The 21,458-nt window shown below is 30.5% G+C and overlaps 2 protein-coding genes across 3 annotated transcripts; both read right to left on the minus strand.

The window, feature by feature from the left end:
* Positions 1 to 10,098, minus strand: LOC129914786 (phosphoinositide 3-kinase regulatory subunit 4). The gene is made up of 14 exons (XM_055994179.1): positions 9,895 to 10,098; positions 9,656 to 9,836; positions 7,895 to 8,355; positions 6,141 to 6,726; positions 5,881 to 6,076; positions 5,604 to 5,822; positions 5,205 to 5,350; positions 4,806 to 5,140; positions 4,630 to 4,744; positions 4,162 to 4,570; positions 3,654 to 4,101; positions 663 to 1,101; positions 425 to 600; positions 1 to 349 (listed from the first exon to the last, which is right to left on the minus strand). The coding sequence occupies exons 1-14, from the start codon at positions 9,990 to 9,992 to the stop codon at positions 118 to 120; spliced, it is 4,041 nt and encodes a 1,346-aa protein (XP_055850154.1). The 5' UTR covers positions 9,993 to 10,098; the 3' UTR covers positions 1 to 117.
* A 3,465-nt stretch (positions 10,099 to 13,563) lies between these two features.
* On the minus strand, positions 13,564 to 21,458 carry LOC129915435 (myosin light chain alkali). Of its 2 annotated transcripts, XM_055994978.1 has the most exons (6): positions 21,326 to 21,458; positions 21,138 to 21,165; positions 17,540 to 17,845; positions 17,387 to 17,473; positions 14,348 to 14,394; positions 13,564 to 14,020 (listed from the first exon to the last, which is right to left on the minus strand). In XM_055994978.1, exons 1-5 carry the CDS (start codon positions 21,326 to 21,328, stop codon positions 14,351 to 14,353), a joined length of 468 nt encoding a protein of 155 aa, XP_055850953.1. In that variant the 5' UTR covers positions 21,329 to 21,458; the 3' UTR covers positions 13,564 to 14,020; positions 14,348 to 14,350. The 2 variants fall into 2 exon arrangements, with proteins under 2 accessions (XP_055850953.1, XP_055850952.1); XM_055994977.1 differs by lacking the exon at positions 14,348 to 14,394.

Here is a 21,458-nt window from a genome sequence, read left to right on the forward strand (position 1 = left end):
TTCCTTAAATAATCACAGATATATTACATCATAGAAATAAAATTAATTACATTCCTAATAAACAAAAAGATTACAATTATTATGTAAGCTCTTCTTATATTCTACACACCCACATTATTACTTCCACAATTTAATAACACCATCTCGTGCAGCCGATACAATGAACACCTGTTGTTTGTCATTTTTACACATTAAAAGATCTGTAATTGCATCATGATGACTATGCGAAGGCATTTCTGGTCCAGATCTAGGTGTTTCTTCAGTTGAGGCTCTTAATGATCCCAAATCAGTGGTAGCTAAAGAAATAATATTTTCTTCAATCACTTGACTTCCATCAGTTAAACGGGAACTATAATTAAAAAAAAAAAAATACAAACAAATATGAATAAATGAATCTGGGAAACATGACTTATTGAAGAATTACCTATAAGTAAATGAAACATCAGCCAAGTTATCCTTTGCCGATGGAACAATTAGCGCCGAATTTTTGGGTGACATCAAATCCCAATAACGAATTCTTTGATCTGAACTTCCAGTTAGGACAAATGGTGATTTATCAACAACTCCAGCCAGAATTCCACAACTTGTTGAAGGATCATTCTAAATTGAAAAAAGGAGAATTTCAGATAAATTGAAAGTCAAACAAAATAAAATATATTTACCAAACTGGTGTTTGAAAGAACTGGTGCATTACTAGCCCACAAAACAGTCTGCCTATGACCAGTTTCGATATTCCAAATAGACACTTCATTATTCGATTGTGTAGCTGATATCAAGCACGAAGGTTCAGTTGGATGACAGGCAACCTTTCTGATCCAAGAATCAGACGGATGCTTGATTTCAGCAATTGGCAGCTGGAATCTCAAATCCCAGCATATGTGCTTGCCACCAGAAGTACCAGCTGCTAGCCATGATCCAGTGGGATCTGCACAAATTGCTGTGATAACACCATGACGGAGCTCATTTTGTAGACGCCAAGCGATGCTCTGCATGCGAGTATCCCATGCAACAATTGCTCCATAAAGAGTGGCATAGATGATGACACTTGGAGATGATTGCTCGTAAGTTTGCATGTCAACAACTGGACCATCGTTGGGTTCACTGAAAGAAATTCATAACAATTATGTATTAACATTGTGTTACAACATGTTAATGTTAATTACTTTTGAATTGATCTACGATAGATTGTGGGTATGAATGAGTAATAGAGGGGGTCAACAAAATCGAATATCTCTTTTTTTTATTTTATACTCCGAAAAATCGATTGCTAGAAGACTTTATTATCAAATTAACAAGATGTTTACTTGTAGGGTCCTTGGTATTAAATGACTTTTCAGTGAATTAAAAAAAAGTAAAAATGTTTTTATAATTTTTTTTAACTTTGACCTCGAATATCTTTAAATTGGTCTTATAGTAAATGCTCTTATAGTATAAGTAACTCTAATGTTAAAGCTTGAACAAAATTAGGGAAAGTTAAAAATTTGATATTTGTAAGGAATTTAATAAGAGTGTAAAAATATAAAATATAAATGATCTTTTACACAAAACCAAATTTGAAAATCGTTAGAGCAGTTAAAAAAAATATTTTTGTATACACTCCTGCTCAAATTTAAATCACATCATATTTATTTTACAGTAAAGTCCTGCCACAGTATCATGGTTATTTTCTCAAATGATACAGTAGAGATCTTTAATTCAAGGTATGGAATAAAATGTTTGTGGGGAAGATTTGGGGAGAGATTTGCAAGTCTGTCTGTTAACTCGCGAACCTTTTAAAGAAGAGTCATAAATTTTCAATGAGTAAAATCTGCTTTACAACACCTACGGAGTTATTGAGCCCTCCTAGACCTACGTTAAGTACCCAAATATACTTGACTGATGTCCTCGAATAGGATCCGGTTCTAATCACCCCTAGATTTGGTCCACAGTTTAGTCTGATGCACGATAATGCATGCTAGAGTGCTTTGAGAATATCTTCAAGATTACAATATGCCGGCTTTGAGTTGACCACACAGTAATTCGGCTTTGAATTCAATAGAACATGTCAAGGAAATATTGAAAAGATACATTCGCGACCGTAATCCACCTCCAAGCAGTCTTGATCAATTGAAAACTGCAGTGAAAGAAATGTTACAACAAAACCTTCAAAAATTAACAAGTGGACATGGACAGACGACTCTAAGTTGTCATATGCGCCAGAGGAGATAATACCAAGTATTGCATACAATTATTGGACAAAACTGCTACTTGGTTCCATTTTTTTAAATTTGTTTTCTTAAAAAACAAAAATTATTTTAATATCAGTTTTCAGACCTTGAATTGATAAATTTGGTTCATCTTTTTTTTGGTACATAATATTGTTGCAGTTTAGCATTTTTTCGAGTTGCTAAATAAAAAGCAAACACAAAAAAAATACACCAAAGAATTTCAAAGCCATTTTAAGTAAGATACAGGGGTAAAACTAAAGAAGAAAAAAGTGTGTTTTAATTTTGAGCAAGAGTGTATATACACATTTTTTCACATTTTTCAAAAAAAAAAGTTGGTATGCCATTTTTAATTAAATATTATTCAACAGTTGAACACATAAAAACGAAATTTCGATCAAATTTATCAACCCGTTTTCAAAAATTGATTTTTCAAAAAAAAAAAATGAAAGAAAAGAAAAAAATAAAAAAATTCAAAAACATGTTTTTTGAAAATTTTTGGTTGAAATCTGTTTTGTCGTTTACGAGAAATTCATAAAAACAAAAAACAAAAACCGTTATATCACAGGTACCGTTAGTTTTGGTCCAAAATAAAAATGTATACAAAACTGTTTGAAGAAAATCGCTCCAGTAGTTTAGGCTGTAGCTCGAAGTACTTACAGACGGACAGACAGACAGAATTTCTTTTGTTTGAGCAAAACTGGCTTCAGATTCGAATTTAGCACGTTCAAAAGTACTGGCACTTTTTTTTGTGTGGGCCTGTGTTATCATGGGCAAGAAAAAATTATATTTTTATAAATTTAAAAGATATCAAAATTTTTCAAACGTATGAAGTTTCAAATAATAACATATTTTCTAAAAATTAAAACCTTAACATATTTTCTATTATTAGTATCAACAGAAAAAATTAATTTTGTACTTCTTCGGTTGTCCCAACAAGTTGAATCGAGTATAAAAATTATAGGTTTCACAATTTTTATAAACCGATTTTAATAAATAAAATCCAATTCGATTCTGCATAAATACGACACCAAAACTGTTTATAAAAAAAAAAAAATTAAATTAAAAACTTAAAATGCAGCTTAAAACGGTCTTCGAATTTTAAAAAACGTGGAAGAAATGCTAAACTTTACATTCAATCCAAAAAATCTACACCAATATGAAAAGAAAATATTTTAAGAAAGAACAAAAAAGAACTCTTCTATTTAAAACTGCAAAAACTTTTCAAATTGATCGAAGAATGACTAGTAAATAATTGTTGGAGCCTGAAAACATTGAAAAATTGTTTTTGACAATAACTTGAAATTTTGAGGGTCTATGAAAAATTTGAAGTGCCATAATATAATGTACTTATTCATACCTACAACCTCTGGTAGGTCACTTCAAAAGTAATAACATGTTTTTTATTCTGTAACACAGTGAAATTATTGGCAAAAGTTGCCTACTTACTTTTCATTTGTATGGATTGCATGTTGAAGAGTCATTTTCGATGAGTTTCTATCTATTCTCATAATCAACAAACTGCCATCCTTTCCACCCACAGCTAAAGATTGTCCACCATCACAGGCTGCAAGGGAATATATCGGCGTATTGGCAACGTAAACTTGTCTAGATTTATTGATTCCATGATGACCATAGAGTTTGTTACAGTCCCACAATCGAACAGTGCCATCTATGCTGCCACTTGCAAATACAGCTCCATGAGGCTTCAATGAAGTCATCTTGATCACCGAACCACGATGCTCGTAAAGATGAGCGATTATCGTCCCATTCATACGCCATCCTGGTGGATATGGTGACGATCCTCTTTCATGATGATAACTCTGAGTGGCATTGTATCTTCCTTTGATTTTATTACGCAGCTTATCAACATCAAATCGACACTCAGATGGACGTTCTAAATGTAAAATTCTTTCACGAGAAATTCCATAAACAACTTTTTTTTGCAACAACTCACCAGTCCATAGATTTCGCTCGGGAATGGTATATTCACCCAAAGAGGCAGCTGCAGTTGGTGGAATTTGTCCAACCGATGGACTACCTGCTTGAACTGGGGAAATGTTTAAATCGCCAGATGGCGAGGCTGCAGCGGAATGTCCATCATTGTAGATATGTTGCCATTCTAGGTTTGAATTTGGATCACCATCTTGACGTTTCTTATTTCTAAGATCCATTTTGGATGATTTGTCGGCTAAAGGATAATCATGACAGAGGATATCTTCGCGATCGAGACGGATACGACCGTTCTGAGATTGTTCCTTGAGTTCGGAATGCTTGTGCTTGACTTTGAGTATGAAGGCTTTCATTTCAAGAAGTTGCATTTCGATTTCCTGGTTTAGTCCTTCTGAGATCAGGCGACGAAAGAGCTGAAATGGAATTCAAAAACTTAGACCTTGTTTGAAGCCAGAACTATGACTTGGCTTACATTCTTAAGAGAAGTTCCTACTTCATCGTATTGTGGAAGCATTCCTTCGGGTGTATTTTGTCGGACATTCTTTCGATCTTCCAAAGTTGCAACGAACTTTTGGATCTCCGAGTACCTTTTAAGAAAATAAAACCAATTTATTACCAAACCACCAAATGTCGTAAAAGCTAACTCACTTAACAACACTATCATAGATAATTCTTGGAACCGGTGGTAATAAACTATCCAGGAGTAATTCAGGCATTTCAACTTGAATTAATGGAGTTCTAAGGAATTTCTCAATTGCAGGCATAATTTTGCATTGCACATCAATGTCGTGAAGAATTTTCGCTGTTGTCGAAATCATTGCTGCAATTTCATGACGAATCCATAAATTTGGATGACAGAGATAGCAAGCAGATTCGGCTATGATTTCAGTGACTGCTGGTTTTCGAATGTGACCTAATTCGATGAGAATGTTCACAGCTCGAATGGCTTTGGCAATGACAAATTCTTCGCGATCAGTGAAACCCTTGATTTAAATGAATATTAATTGTTAATGAGAAGGTTTAAAAAAAAAAAGATAGGAAACTTACTTGTTGTAGAAGAGGCACTAAAATATCAGATGCTTGCCATCCAACATATCCTGCTACGCCAGAAATGTTATCGTAAAAAGCTCCTCGGAGGTTTTTATCTTCATCGTTGAGGAAAGTCATGATGTGTGATAGAACGACGTCGTTGGCTTGAAATAGGAAAAGTTTAATTAATTAGAAGAATATTGTCCGAAAATTTCACACTTATCGAGAAAATAGTTTCGTAGAAATTAGCGTAAAAACGTCCATACTTGTTTTAAATGGATTCTAAAACACGGTTTTCTCAAAACCGTGTTTTCAAAGTCGTAAGCTACATGTTCTTTAAAATTGCACAATTTTCTCAAATTTTAAGATTCTTCTTTGATGATTATGAGGATTAATCCACATCCGAATTCAACTTACCTTTCTCTTTTCCAAAAAACGCACACAAATCACAAATCCCCGATTCCATTAATGATTGCTTTACAATCGGCTTGGAATCAGTGAGTAAACTCAAAACAGTCTGTTGTATAATTTCATGTAGTGCATTCAATTCAGCTTGATAACGTCTAAATGGCATTTCACTTGGTGTATTTCTTTGTGTTTCTTCCAAAAAATAAATTGCAATTTTTGCAAGTTTAGCTTGAAAACAAAAATAATTTAGTCATTGAAAGTAAAATATTTCATCAAAATAACTTACAAATATTTTTAGCAAAAGCAACCCGAACAATAACCGCAGCTTGTTCGCTCGAAAGTTTTGCTATCGATGGCAAAATGTATTCAGGAAAAACATTTGCATCACTTCTTGGTATTTCCTTCACAAGTCCCAAACAAGTTGTCAGTGTTTCAATAGCTTGAACTTGAACTTTTGCAGATGAAAATTGAGCCAAGTGTAACTTGAAAAATAGAAAAAAGTTAATAAAATATCAAAGGAACTTCTTAACAAACAAGTTTCCTTACGATATAAGGCAAAATTCTATCAAGAATTGTCTCCGATGTTGTGTATTTTGAGAGTTTTTGCAAAATTTCCAAACAACAAATTTTACTATTTGAATATTGAAGACCTCTAATGCATGAAGTCACCACAGTTATGATCAAAATCAGTCCATCTTGTTCTTGGGATGCACTTTTCGTCGATTCTGTGTCACTATCTGGTTGATTCTCTTCTAATTCCGGGTCATCGTCATTGGTCAATGGGCGGTTGGTAAGTACTTTAATGCAATGATTTATGTCCGAGTGGAGGCGCATAATTTTGTCATCGGGAGACATAATTGGTGCTGATGAAAACATCTGCAAGTAGGACTGAAGGAAGGAGTAGAAATATTCGGGAAACAAACGACCACGCTCTTGGTCCAAGTAGTCCTCTGCACTTCGACGATTAATAGAATTCAAGTTGATCATTGAAGCGAGTAGGTTTCTAAGATTTTCATTCTCAATTCCAGATAAATGCTTTTCAACTAGCTCCCGTTCTCCTCGTCGGTACGCTAAAAGCTGAGAGAGCTCAAATGGTGCTGTACCTTCTGTCCATAGTTCAAGAAGTGCACACCTGAAAAAATTTCAAGAAGTTTCAAACACTTGTTGAAAGTTCAGTTTCTTAAAATCAAGACGAAGTTTTTATCTCCTATGGAGTCAGGACTTAAAATAGTAAAAACTACCTTTGTTTCCAAATTGGACCCTAAGAGCCCCACACACTACAAACTTTCTATCGGTCGACAGTTTAGTCGGTGTCTTAAATAGTGTGAAAATGTATGAAAGCGGGTACACTACAATGATTGAGTATCGGCCGATCAAAAAGTTTGTTTGATCGAAAAAAAAGTTCGTTTTGCTATACAATAACCTTCAAACTAAAATATTTCCTACCTAATCGACTATTTAGTCGGCTGCCTGTGCGCACACTAGGAGCCCAACCTGGCTAAACTATCGGCCGATAGAAAGTCTGTAGTGCGCCAAAACGAATGCTATTTTAGACTGATTCAATAAAAAATAATTTTTTTTTTTCAGAGTTAGGTATATCGAAAATATTGTTGGACGAAATGACGAAAAAAATACTGTAAAAGTTACAGCCCTTAATTTTAATATTAAGTACTGCCGCATCGCAAATTTCTATTTCCCATAAATGATTTACATGGGAAAGATTTTGTTTTTGAGTTTGGAATTTTATAAATTTTTAATGGTTCATCAAAAAGACTAAATGTAATCATTTTCTTGTATAAAATTGAACGCTCTACAAATTTAGAAAATTTTGAAAAGTAAAAAAATGTTTTTATAATTTTGTTTTAACTTTGACCTCGAATATCTTTCAAATGGTTAGATTAATGAAAAAAGTTTCTGAGGCCTTTTTTTGTGGAGCAATCTGTTTCCTACAAGAATATGTCTTGCCGTTTGATTATCATAATTTTTCAATTTGTTACAAAATTAAGAACAAATATCTTTTAAACGGTTAGATAAAAGAAAAAAGTGTACAATGCCTTTATTGTAGAGCGTTCAATTTCCTACAAGAAAACAGATCAAACTATGACGCTTACATTCCTCGTAGTTGGTTAAATAAAAATTTCAATAAATACTCTGTTTTTATTGGTTCTACTTATAATAATCTTAAATCTGAATCTGCTTTGAGTAGTTGAAATTTTGTTATAATTATATTTAGATGTAATTCAATTTTTCTTAATTTTAGAGTTCGTATTTAACATATTAAATAAGACATAAAGACTTACCCTGCCGAAAAGATATCCATCGCTGGCAAGAGAGTATTCCCCGAGTAATACGACCCCAATCGAACCAGCGAATCAGTGGGAAGCATTGACTCAGATACACTTCCCTCTGCATCATCAGAAGTCATAGTCTTTACGAATCTTTCGGGAGCTATGTAGCAAGTTCGTCGACGACTTGTATCGAAGAAGTAAGTATAATCAGCTGGATTGTCCTCAGGAAGGTAAGTAGGCTTGAACGAAGCAAAGTCCGAGAGTAGAATCCAATTCCACGATGTAATGAGTATATTTTCCAACTTTATATCACCGTGGCAAATCTTTTGCTTATGACATTGATTCAAAGCGCAAAGAATTTGAAAAGTTATCCATTTCTTTTCGAGAATTGTTAGGAATGGTCGTGTGGATACACGATCATAGAGACTATGTTTAACAAATTCTCTCATAATGTAAGCTGCCTTGTCAGTTATCTTGAAGGAAAATTTAGTAAAACCTATTAGTGGAGTGTCGTAAGATTTATACCTCGGAATCAAGGGAAAGTCAATGAATCTTTATATAAACTTTGGAATTGTGTTTTTAATAGTTTATAGAAAAATGCTTTAAAAAAATTTGGTCCGCTCATAAATTTTAATAGTTTTTATATACAGGGTGTCCCAAAAGTTAACGTCGAAACGAAAACGGTAGATAGGGTAGGTTGTGACAGTTATCAGAAAAATAATAAAAAAAAATCGCAGCCACATATTTTGGGAGTTGTGGGCATTTGAAAAAAAGTCGAAAAAATGGTCACCCTGTGACGGTTTTTCATGTGCCGTGACTACAAATCCTAATTTTTCTCATTTTTTCCTTTTGTTACAGAACCTTGAATAACCCTCAAATGCATTCAAAAATTTTAACTCAGCTGCATCAGTTTTAAAGAAAATATTACTTTTTTACCCAACTTAGTACTAAAAAATTTTACATGACATAAATTCACTGAGCCGTAGTGTAAAAAAAATGCACAACGATGTTTCGGCAAGTTGCCTTAAAAGTTGGTGTGTTCAATTCTCTTTTCAAAATGGTATAACATTGTTGGGAATATTTCATAAATAACCAAGATAAAATTTTTTTTCTTAAGAAATCCGACTTTTTTTTAGGTAATTTTTCCATATTATTTAAGTTTTTGTATTCTGAAAGGTTCTGAAAGGGTATCATCGATTTTAAAGTTAAAAATAGCCGAAAAAAATTTTAAAAAACTCATTTTATACTATTTTTGTCCAGACTGTGAATTTAAATAAAAAAAAATTACTCACACAAAAAACTGCCTCAATTGATTCCTTATCAAACAGTGAAAACTATATATTTCTATGTCTTCTAGTTTTTGAGAAAATTGAAAAATTATTTTATCAGATTTTTCTTTTTTCAAAATATTTTTTGTTTTTTATTGTTTTTATTTTTCAATTCTATTCTGATGAAAAGGAGTGTATAAGCTTTAAAATACTGTTTCAAATAAAAAGATATCTTTAATAGAAAAGTTTTGAGAAGCAAAGCTATAATAACATAAAAATCAAATCACCATGGATTTACTTTTTTACAGTCCTAGAGAGCATCCTCAAAAAGTTTGAAGCAAAATCTAAATAAAGGCAGCAATTCCGATTGAACGTTTTCATACGAAATGACTCAGCTGTACTTATTTTTCAATAAAGTTGTTAAAAATTGTTGTAATCGAGAGCAGATTCACAGACTTTCCCTTGTTTCCGAGATTTTCAAATTTTTGTTCTTTACGGAACTTACCTCAACTCTTTGAAATGGAAGACAATTAACCGAATTAGCTAGTGTCTTTTTAATTTGTTCAACTCTGTCCTTGTGGTCTTCCAGAGGCAAAGTTGGATCGTGTTTTACAAAGACTTTTACAACAATTAAACCTTCTTCGGATTTTGCTTTGGCAACTTTAAAGAATCGTGTACTTCCCATGCTTTTGGGAATATTTAAATTAACAATATTTTAATATTTAATAAGAAAACAAAACTTACTTGGAATCGAAAACAATTTCTGTACCAAATGTTCCTGAGAAATAATGTTCAACAGGAAATATTTGCGACGGGGCTATACCAACTAATTGATTACCCATGGTTATAGTTTGGTGTTTTTTTTTAATTCTTATAGTTATTAATTATTTGTTTAATATTCAATTTAATAAAAGAAAAATAGGCGTATTTTATGTATTTTGTTTTTTTTTTTTTTTTGCAAAATCAGCTGCTAAAAATTTTCTTCTTTTATCAACAAAACAAGAGTTTGACAGATATGATATGAAATGCAAAATGCAAAATATGAAGTATATATCTGTCTCACTCTTGTTATTTATTTTGTTATTAAAATCAGGGATGTTATATGAAGTGGTGAAATCATTAAAATGAATGCGCTCAGGTATTATTGTACATATTTGAAACGAAAAATAATCGGCTTTTTTTCTTACTGTGGTGAGTATATTTAAATGTATCACAACTTCGACAAGAGACAAGAGCAAATAATAATGAATTAAAATATAGTTTTTATACTTTTATACAATGTTTAAAACAAATCCTTATTATAAAATAATGTACCAAAGTAGTGACTGCAACAAAAAAGGAAACCGCAGCGTTATTTTATAGCACGTAAGTATAGCGTGGTGAATAAAATTTCTATGCAGAGCTGGTTGGTTCTGTTTGGAGGTGGTTGACTATACTCAGGAGTAGAAAATGCTAAACAATATGTTTATGTAGTACTACGACTTCCAAAAGAACGGGGATTTGGGGAATGGTTAAGGTAAAATGCATCCGCTAGTTGTGATTACATTTTGAAGATTTTAGTAAATCTGCGCACGAGAAATGTTTTGCGTTAAGCCTGGTATGCAGCTCGAACTAAATTTTAGCTCCCATACAAATTATAGAAAATTTTTAGCAGAGCTAAAATGGATCCCATACAAATTATCGACAACTTGTATGGAAATTTTATCTCGGCTAAAATTTAGCTCAAACTACTGCGTACCAGACTTTAACACGAAAATGTACTTTTAAAGTTATAGGTACTTAATACAAAAATTTAATTTTCATAAAGAAATCTCAAAGGGATTAACAAGTGTAGCACACCATCTAGTTATTAATGTGATGCAATAATTTGTTATAGTATGAACCCACTTAGTGAATTTCAAGATTTAACCAACATTTTAACGCAATTCGGACGCAGCCTCAAAGCCATAACCAAACGAATATATCAAAAAAGAAATAATTTACACATAAAACGAAATTCAAAAATTTTTCACCAATCCATTTTCAAAAAATTTATTTAAAAAAAAAATGTTTGAAATATTTTTTATAAACCCAAAAATGTGGTTTTTGAAAATTTTCTAAAATTTTAATATTACCTTTACCTTTTTTTTTGAAATCGGGTTAATCTTGTACGAGATATTCAGAAACAAAAAAAAAACCGTTCTATAACGGTACAAAAAATAATTTTTTTTATTTCAAAGGTACTCTTATGTGTAATACATAATACTGCACACACAGTTTTAAATCAAAATCGTTAGATCCGTTTTTGAAAAAAAAATTACTTTTCTATTTCCGTTATGGCAGGTACCGTTAGTTTTGGTCAAAACTTTTATCTCGAGTTCGATTTTTTTTACGAATCCTAAAAAGCACTATTCTATAAAGCAAGTGATATAGTACCTACATATATCGCAAGTAAAAATGAAAATCTTCATTTTAAATAATTCCTGCTTATATTTGATATTTGAACACATGTTAGACAGAAATATATCTGAAATGATAAAAACCATGCATTAAAAATGATGCCCCAGAGCTCCGTCACTCTAGTACATTATTATATTAATGTACAACATTTTTAAAAGATTCGGAAAGATTCGGTTGGTGTATAGCCATAGCAAGAGCAGAAAGGAAATGAACTGTAAATTTTTTTTAATTGCATTTTATTGCATACTTTTTACAGATATGTAACTTTTTTTAGATTTGTCCTCCAGTGATAAGCTGTCACTGTGTCACTGGCTTCCACATAGCCATAATACTAAATTTTAAGTTTTCGAAAATCCAATTTTTGAATTAAAAAATATATTTTTTTGACAATGGGTTGATGATTTTTTTCGAAATTTTGTTTTTATATGTATTAGAATGTCATACAATTTTTGTTTAAATTTTTTACAAAGGTGTACAAAATGTTGACGGTTCTTATCCGAATTAAAAAGGTTTGAATCTAAAAAATAAAAGGAGTTGTTTTTAAATATCTCCTCAATAAAAAAAAATCCCTTAGGAAGTAGGAACACAATTAATTCTGTGGCAACAAGGAATAACAACACAAGTCAACTTATGTCGAAATTGAGTTTTTTTTACAAAATCTGATGCACAATAAGTGATTCCATCTACCATATTTTTTTCGTAATTTTATCTTGAGCGGTTTTATGAATTACAGGTAAAAGAAAAACGACATTAGCATTGATTTGTAATGGGAAGCCAAACTTTCAAAACGCTCGCTCTCCTGAAAAGTTGTAAAAACTGACTTATGTTGTTTTTGCTTGTTGCCACAGAATAATAAAAGTGGACTAAATTACCGCTAAAAAAACGGTTAAAACTGGTATACAACAAGACATAATTTAAAGCTTAGACATCATTTCAAAGCAAAATTACATTATATGGACGCTTTCAACTGTTTCTACCTATTTGGAATTTCAAGTATCAAGTAAAAATAAACAATGCAATGCTTTCCTTAACCTGTACACAAGTTGAATTTGAATATTAAATGTTGGGTTCTATCTCAATTTTCCGACTATTCTTTTTGTTGCCTAATATGAAATGATTTACTATTGATAATTTTTAATTTAAAAAAAAAAAAACATTTAATTTCTTTTTGTTCTATATGTAGAATTGGTCATAATCCTTTAAAAATTACAATCCTATCTACAAAACAAGTGTGCTCAAATAAATAAAAACAAACTTCCATTATTGTTTGCATTTTTAAATGATTATTGCACATTTTTATTTCCTCTTTTAAAGTAAAATCATTATAATAATAAAATATATTCACAAAATATCGAATTTTTATACATATCTTTATACCTCTACAAAATTTATTAATAAAATTATTAAAACAAAATATTAATAATGTCAGCAAAACCTCTCAATTGATTTTTCAAACACAAAATCAAAAACAAAAGAAAAAAAACAATTTTTGCCTTTTTAATCCAAAATAGTTATAATTCATTCATTCTATCGTTATTGAGTGCACTATCAAAAAAAACTGTGATTTATAGATGACATTTCAAACGGAACTCAAAACATTTTTTTATCTCTTCTCTTCTAACAATAAGCGACAGAATAAATTTATTAAATAATACTAAATTCAAATTAAAGACAAAAATATATAAGCTTTTTATTTTTTGTTTTTAGTAATTGATTAATTCAAAAATCAGCCCAAAACCAAACCTGTGCGAAGTGAGAAATCTAAAAAAAAGTTTAAATACTTGCTAAAGCTAAAAAAAACATTTAGAAGAAACCAAAAAACACATTTTTTTTTCTTTTTTAATTATTTAAATTCATTTTTCATTTCGTAAAAAATATGAAATAAAAATAAAAATAAAAAAAAAAAAAAAACAAAAAATCCCATAAAGTTTCCTATATACATAAATTCCTGGAAACTATTTAACTTTTTTGTGGTACATAAGTCGTATTTAATATTATATAAGGCATCATAAAAATCATATACACAATTATATCGGCCACAAATGGTATTTTTTTTTTTATAGTTTCATGTTTCACATGAAGATGGCGTTGTTGTTTGTGTGAATTTATTTATTAAGTATTTTGGTGAAGTAGCAACAAAAAACAAAATGTTTTTTATAAAATTTATATTTAATTTTTAATTTAATTTCTTTTTTTTTCGTGTTTTGTTTTTTAAATAAAATTATATCTTTTTTTTATTAAGAGTTGTTGTTGTTTTCCTTCTCGATGATGAAAGCTGAAGTAGATGTAGCAGAAACAATAATTAAGTAAATAAATAAATGGATGGATATAACATCAATGGAGAAGGATCTTGTTGTTGTTGTTTTTATTCGTTGATGTTGGTTATTTTATTGTTCGACATCTGTTCTTTCGCACATTTTAGCGAGGAATGCTTTATTAATAAAAAAGAATTGAAATTAAAATTAATTAAAATCATAATTAAAACTTAAATAAATAGAAAAAAATAAAATTAATATTAAACAAAAGAAACATTGAAATATTAATTTTAGAGTATAGATAGAAAAAGAATGAAAGAATATGTTGCTTAATAGTCTAAGGATTAGTTACACAAAACACATATATGACTTGGGGAAGTTACTTATCCTTTTCAATGTCAAAATTGTGCAAAAGCAGTTAAATAGAGTCTTATTGCAGAGAGGAAGCCTTTTTTCCATTCTTCAAAAGATCTTAATTTTTTTTTTTTAACTTTAACACTTACAGTTTACTCAAAGACGATTGGATCGCTCATCAATTTCTCGACGAATTCTGTTGTTTTATTTTATTTTGTTGGCAAAATTTGAAGGGATTTGTGGTTGGTTGTGTGTTGGGAGGTTTTTTTTTGTGTGTGTGAAAATTTGTGCAAACAATACAATATTGACAAATAGTGTCGTGATGGTGATTCAAACATATAAAAAGTGCAGAAAAAAATATATATTTAGTGATATTTCAAATAAAATATAAAAATTCTTATCATTTCTAATAAAATCTTCAATATTATGATAAAATTTTAAATTTTTAAAAATATCAACATGTTATGTATTTACATTTTAAAATTAAATTTAGAGCCGATTTTTCAATATTCTAATAAACAGTCAGTTAATTGTTCGACCAATAAAGTTATTAGGCTCATAAACAATCAGATAACAAAATTGAGTTTTTCAATCAAGAAAACTCTATTCTACAAAATAACAAAAAAAATGTCAAATTCAAAAATATTCAAAACTAGTTGTCATTTTTATTCATATTTTTTTTTCTTGTGTTCCCTTGTATTTTTTAAACGTGTTGGTCCTCAAATTTGTGAAAAAATAGCATCTTTAAAATTTATAATACCAAAGAAATCTTTTTTATCACTATTTTCTTCAAAACAGCTTTGACAACTGGCACAATTTTTTTGTTCAGATTATTCCTTAGAATAAATTTTATTTGTCTCTGAAATGAGCAGATAGCTTTATTCCTCTATTAAATCTTTTATATAAGGAATAAGCTGTATCCGACTGTTGAAAAATTGATTTTTTCTCTATCTGGGGAATAAGTACTAACTGAGTGTTTAACTGACTATTGAAAAATTGGCCCTTAATAAATAAAAACCTATCATCTATTTAAGTTAGTATTCTGATTTTATTATAAAAAAAAACTATATTTTAGTTTCAAAATATTGCATTTGTTTGCAAGAAGGTGTAACATCAGCCTTAAAAATCTATTTTTTGTTTGTTTTTCTTGCAAGGTGAAAGGGATGGGCTAAAACGCATTTTGCTTAACGATAACGTTGGTAACACTATACATATAATAAGAGTATTTATGCAACAGTGTAAACTGTGGGTAAATCTATTAAAATGGTAAACGATGTAAACGAACTGTCAGATCCATACAAAATTTTAACGGATTTAACACATTTACCACTTTACCACGTTTACCCAGAGTTTAAATCGTTTCATGAACACTCCCCGACAAACAATTTTAGTTCTATAAAGCTTTACAGATGCAATTGATGCTTCTCTAAAGCATTATAGAAGAAAAATTGTTAGTAGGGTCCTAATATCATTTGAAACGTCAAAATTGTTTGATTATATCCGATTGATATCAATTGGTTTGATTTTTAAGAAGCTATTTTCAATTTTTATTACGGATACTAGGTACTTCTTCACACACTTTCATTATTGAAAGATTAATAATTCTGTACTAGTATTTCGTTCAAGGTATCACTCTTTTCACATGCAGAACAATGATCGGTTAAAAACAACGTAAAACTCGTGTAAAATTAACAGAGGGAAATTGCTAATATAGCACCTAACCTGCAAACTAACCCGGTTAAATTTTACTAAAATCTCAAATTTTAACCGAGTTTCTCGATCAATATTAACTAGTTGATTGGTTAAAATAACCTTCTTAAATGGTAATATTAAAATAATTTAATTTAAACGAAGGGACTTCGTTGATTTTAGCACTTTCGTTCAGTTTGCAGATTCGTTCAGTTTTTTCTTCAGATTTAGAAAACCTGGAGAGCTCACAGTATTTTTCTAGTGTTTTGAAACAAAAGTTGCTTGAATTTTTGAAGAAGTACCAACAATTTACAAGTGAGTTCCAAATCTTGCTAGTTTCATGTGGTGTCACAATGTACCTATGAGGGTCTAAGTGAGTTGGGTCCTTGTCCTAATGCAAGGGCAATGATCGTTTCGTTAAGGAAACATTGGATATTTTATGAATTTGACGGAAATATTCCATTAACATTCGTCCGTTTGCGTTTTGTATGGTTGAACTTTTATGATGCGTTTTATTTCAAAATTTCAGTTTAACTAGAACTTAACTATTCAATTCATATTGGTTGGATTTGATAAAGAGTTCATGAGATTCATAACATCAAATTTAAAGGAACAAATGGAACTCTCATTCCTCCTCAAAAGAAACACATCGATAGAGTCAATACCAAAATGAGTGTGTCCAGCAGAGAACTAACTATTTATAACAAAGCCCTTGATCTAAAAAAAATTAAGATTAAATCACAATTAATCGAGGTTAGGTAGCTCTTGAATGCGTAAATCAACGTAAAGGATCTTCCGAACCAATGCGTTGTTGTTATCGTGACCATGCGCAGCGTTAAGCTGTCAATTTTCTGTTACACAGCGGTTAATGGTATTTCAGAAGTTTTGTAAGAGCCTGAAAACTTGACATTTGTATAGCAAAACCTTGATTCAAGTGAAATTTTTAATCAAGTTTTAGGTAAAAAAAAAATATTTATAATAATTGCGATTTTTTAAATGGAGCTGTACCGCTTTTCATGCAAGGTCCTCACCTCAATTACTGTGTCACCTTATGCAAACATTAAAGTAAAGTTTTAATCAAGCTATGTATTTATGAAACTTTAAAAATAGTAATTTCTTATAACGAAAGCCTAGACTGTTACATCGATTTCAATAATTTTTAAAGTCGCCATTAAAAAATGAGAAACTGTCAAACAGTGACTTTAAATTAAATGGAGAATAAATAAAAAGGGCCTTAAAGAGTTTTAAAGAAGAATTTTCTCAGTTTTTTAATGTAATTTAACTAAAAAAATATAATGATACAAATGTGTTAATAGTGCTTAACCTTTCCTTAAAAAAATGTGCTAGATAAAGTGACGACTTAAAACAAAATAGTGTTGAATTGCTTCTAATTGAAAAACACGTGGATAACAATAAAAATTACATTTAACATTAAACTAGTTTTACTATTTTTTTTATGGAATATATTTTTTTTTAATTTAATTAAAAATAAAACTTACGGGCATATTTGATGAAGCCATCATCATCCTCTGGGGGCATACAGTCATTGAAAAGAATTTCAACTTGTTCATCATCCAAGTTCTCACCTATTTTTATTATAGACATAATTTTATAAGTATTTAAAGAGTAAAAAATTATATGTAAAAATTTACCAAGGGAAAGGAGGGCATGTGAAAGTTCAGCGAGGAGCATGGTGCCATTTTCTTCCTTGTCGTACAATTTCAAACATTCAATGAAATCTTCGTAGCAGCCTTGATCTTTCTCTTTCTTAACTTGAGAGTAGATTGGGAGGAATTCTTCAATTGTGAGCTTCTTTTCGCCACGTTTCTTTGTGCCACCCATTTTCTCAATGAGAGCCAGAGTTGGGTTAAGATTCAGTGAGCGGAGAGCATCACCAAGATCAAAAGCATCAATACCCTCGCCGGGTGAGCCCATAACCTCGAATACGAATTCGACATCTAGTTTTTTTTAGAAAAAAAAAGTTAAATTGTTATGTTATTTCATCGATTTTTTGATTGAAGTGAACTGTGCCCAGGAAAGGTAAGAGGATCTCACTATATTGATTATAAACCACCATGATCAATAATTGCACAAATATTTTGTTGTTTTCTCAAAAAATTGTTTACATGCGATAGCGATGAGATTTCTCACTTGGGGATTCATGAGGTGTCAAGTATTGTAAGTCAACATTAGTTGACGCAGAATTATGCCTCAAAGTAGGTTAACAAAAATAAATGATAAGATTTTCAAGTTCAGAAAGACTGAGGGAAAAAATAATTTGAAGTTTAAACGTCGTTGTTTCAAAGATGAACTACTTTGATTTATGTGACTTTAAGATACTAAACCATCAAAAATTAACATTTTTTCAACGTTGATTTTAAAATGTTCATCTTCAACAAAAAATCATTCCCAATAATAGTTAAATCAATGTGGTTTTCATTGATTTTACGTTGTTTTATGGTGGCTTTGCCCTCAGTGTAAGTATCCATGAAACGGTGTAAACTCTGGGTAAGCCTGGTAAGCCTGGTAAAATGGTAAATGCAGTAAACGAACTGTCAAACAAAATACAAAATGTTGACTCATTTATACCACTTTACCAGGTTTACCAAGAGTTTACACCGTTTGATGAATACCGGTCGTAATCAAAATATACGAAAAGCATTTTTCTTAAACGAATATTTTCAAATGAACAAGTCCAAAATTGTTCAAAAGAGCAAGTGTAAATTTTGAAATCCCATAGATTTTTCTCCATCACATTTGATAGAAGATAAATAGAAACCATAAGGCCGGCATAAAGTACTCAGGCCCCAGATGAAAATAACTAAAATTGTCAACCCGTCGGTCGCCCGAGAATTGTTTTGTCGTAAACGCCAATTTTGGAATTTTGGGAAATCGCGTTTGCGTTACTAAGAAAAAAAGCAGTGATGAAGTTTTTTCAATTTTAATTACAGAATATTTTGTGGGATATCTTCTTTTTATTTAAGTAGTCGAAACTCTCTTATTTGTTTTGGTTTTCAAATTATCAAGGTTTTTACCAAAAATGAGTTTGTCGAAAAGCATTTTTTTACCACAAACCAATACTCATGTGATGTTTATTTTGTGAATAGGTATACGACATAATAGATACTAATAAATGGTACACGATAGGAAAAATTCGATAGCAGAATTGAAAAGAGTAGTCATTCTTAAGCCTATTATTACATATCCAGTTTAAAAAAAAGTGCATTTTGGCATCTAAAACATTCGCAGTTCCAAAAAACTACACTAAGAAAACGAGTAACCAACTAGAACAAGATGTTGACAGGGTATGGGGACTTCACCACTTTTTTCTTACTTGCATAATAGTATGCCGTTGTACGGGGCAAATTTGAAGACGTTTTGAAAATTAAATATACTTTAAATATTTTTTGGACCTTTATAAATCGTAGAGCCAAAAATGTGACTCTCACAGTCATTTGTTAAACTTGGAAAAGTAGGTACAAAATGTTTATAACATTTAAGTTTTAAAGTTACTTTTTTTTTTAGGTATAGTACATTTTCTTTGGAGGAGCCATTTAAGGGCACCTTCCCCTAGTATAAATAAGTAAACATGATCCTATGAGCAAGAAGGTGTAAATTGTAATGATTTCCTTAAATGTGCGTTCTATTGAACATCATAATTTGGTACCAATTTATTTCTGAAAATAAATCATAAATAAACGTAATTTGAATCGTGTTAGCTTTATTTTGACTACACAAACATGTAATAGATTTAATAGCAGGGACGTAAATAGTTGACGGCTTCTTAAATATGGTTGTAAGTTAATATTAATTCCTCTTTAAAACTAAACGCGGATAAGTATTGGTTAAGCCACTGTTTAAAGCAATTGTTAATTCCAAAAACACTTCTCGTAGTCGTAGATTTGTCAATAAGAATTACCTCAAAGAAGAGATCGAAAGTGTTAAAGAAATCTAAATAAACACCGTGTGTTAGAGTTGTAGTCAGAGTACCCATTATATCTTTGAAGAGCGTTAGTTCCAAAAGCTTAGGTAAAATGTTTTTAAAATGTGAAGGTCGTAAGACCTATTAGAAGTTAAACGTCATTTTTTGAATCATTTATATTTATTGAATTGTGGATAAACTTCTTTTCATTAGAACAATACAAAAGTTTGAAGCTTGAATGGAAAGTAATTTCAAATCATTTAAAATCTAGACAAAAATTATATGCTTGAAACTTGAATTCATAAAATTAAACCTCTAATCATAAAAAAATATACCCTAAAATTCGAGATGAAATGGAAAATTTCCAGATTTGTTGAATTTAAATTAAGTCATAACTTATAAAATACTCATAAAAAATCAATCAATCAATGACCTTATGTCAAAATAAATCACATAAAAGATTAAGTTACTCCTAAAAATATTTGATAACCTCCTAAAACATATGTTACGAATAATAAAAATCGTAAAATGTAAACATTATCTAAAAATAGCTCGAAATAATTATGAACTATGACCTCATTCTTCAGCAAGGAAGTAAAAGTATATGTACCTATCATCTGTTCTAATATTACTTAACCTTCACCTAATTTCAATTTAATTTTTTTTTTTTTTTTTCAAATCAAAGAAATTCCTGTATCTGGTTATGTTCCAAAGTCACATATTCCATCAGAATTCTTTTTTTTGACGATCTAACTAATAAAATAGAACTCATAAATAATATCTATTCTGTAGTGTAACATGATATAGTTTTCACTGTCCTTATTTAGAGCCGTTTATTTAAAATACGAATACGCTGCCGCCAACGACACTGTTATACAGTAGATTCCGTTCTTTTTTTTCTTTATTTTTTTGTTAATGTGTTCATATTCACTTCGCCTAAATAAGGCATGCGTAATGCCGCACAAAATATATGAGAATAGAAACAAAAATCCTACAAATACACATTTAAAATGCTTAGGTCTAAAAATAACCAAAGTATTTTTTTTTTTCAAAAATTTAAAATCGTGCACTATAGTAATGGGGCTGTGTTCATAGATAAATTTTTCTTTTTAAAGCTTTTTTTCACTTGTATTATTTTTTTTATGATTATGCAATATGGTGGTTTCTTATAACGGTTATATTGTCACTTATGTCACTTTTGATCACTATACAAAAGGGTCAGAATAATAGTTTGAGGGCACAATTCACTTTTGATTTTTATTTATTTATTCCATAAGGCTGCGTTGGATAGATATTTATGGTATTCCTTCAATTCCTTATTTACTTACTTTCTACTTCACGCTTTGGTACATCAGCCTACAGGAAACGAGAAGAGAGAGAGAAAAAAAAGTACGGAAGGAATCAGTTATTATGTTCAATAAACTTCATTAAAGATGAATTTAATAGAAGAAACAAAAAAAGTAAAGGCCTTCGTAGGCAGCCTTTTGGTTAACCGTTTATTTAGCAAAGCACTCACCATTTTGAATTTGAATGAGAAAAATCAACTAACTCGCGGATGAGCTCGGTCTCGACTGAACAGTGTTTGGCTACTACGAGACGGAAAGGTAATTCAGAGGTGAACACAATCGAGCGGACTCATGTGTTGTAAA

The sequence above is a fragment of the Episyrphus balteatus genome, chromosome 3 (genome assembly GCF_945859705.1).
Source record: "Episyrphus balteatus chromosome 3, idEpiBalt1.1, whole genome shotgun sequence".
Classification (NCBI taxonomy): Eukaryota; Metazoa; Arthropoda; class Insecta; order Diptera; family Syrphidae; genus Episyrphus; species Episyrphus balteatus.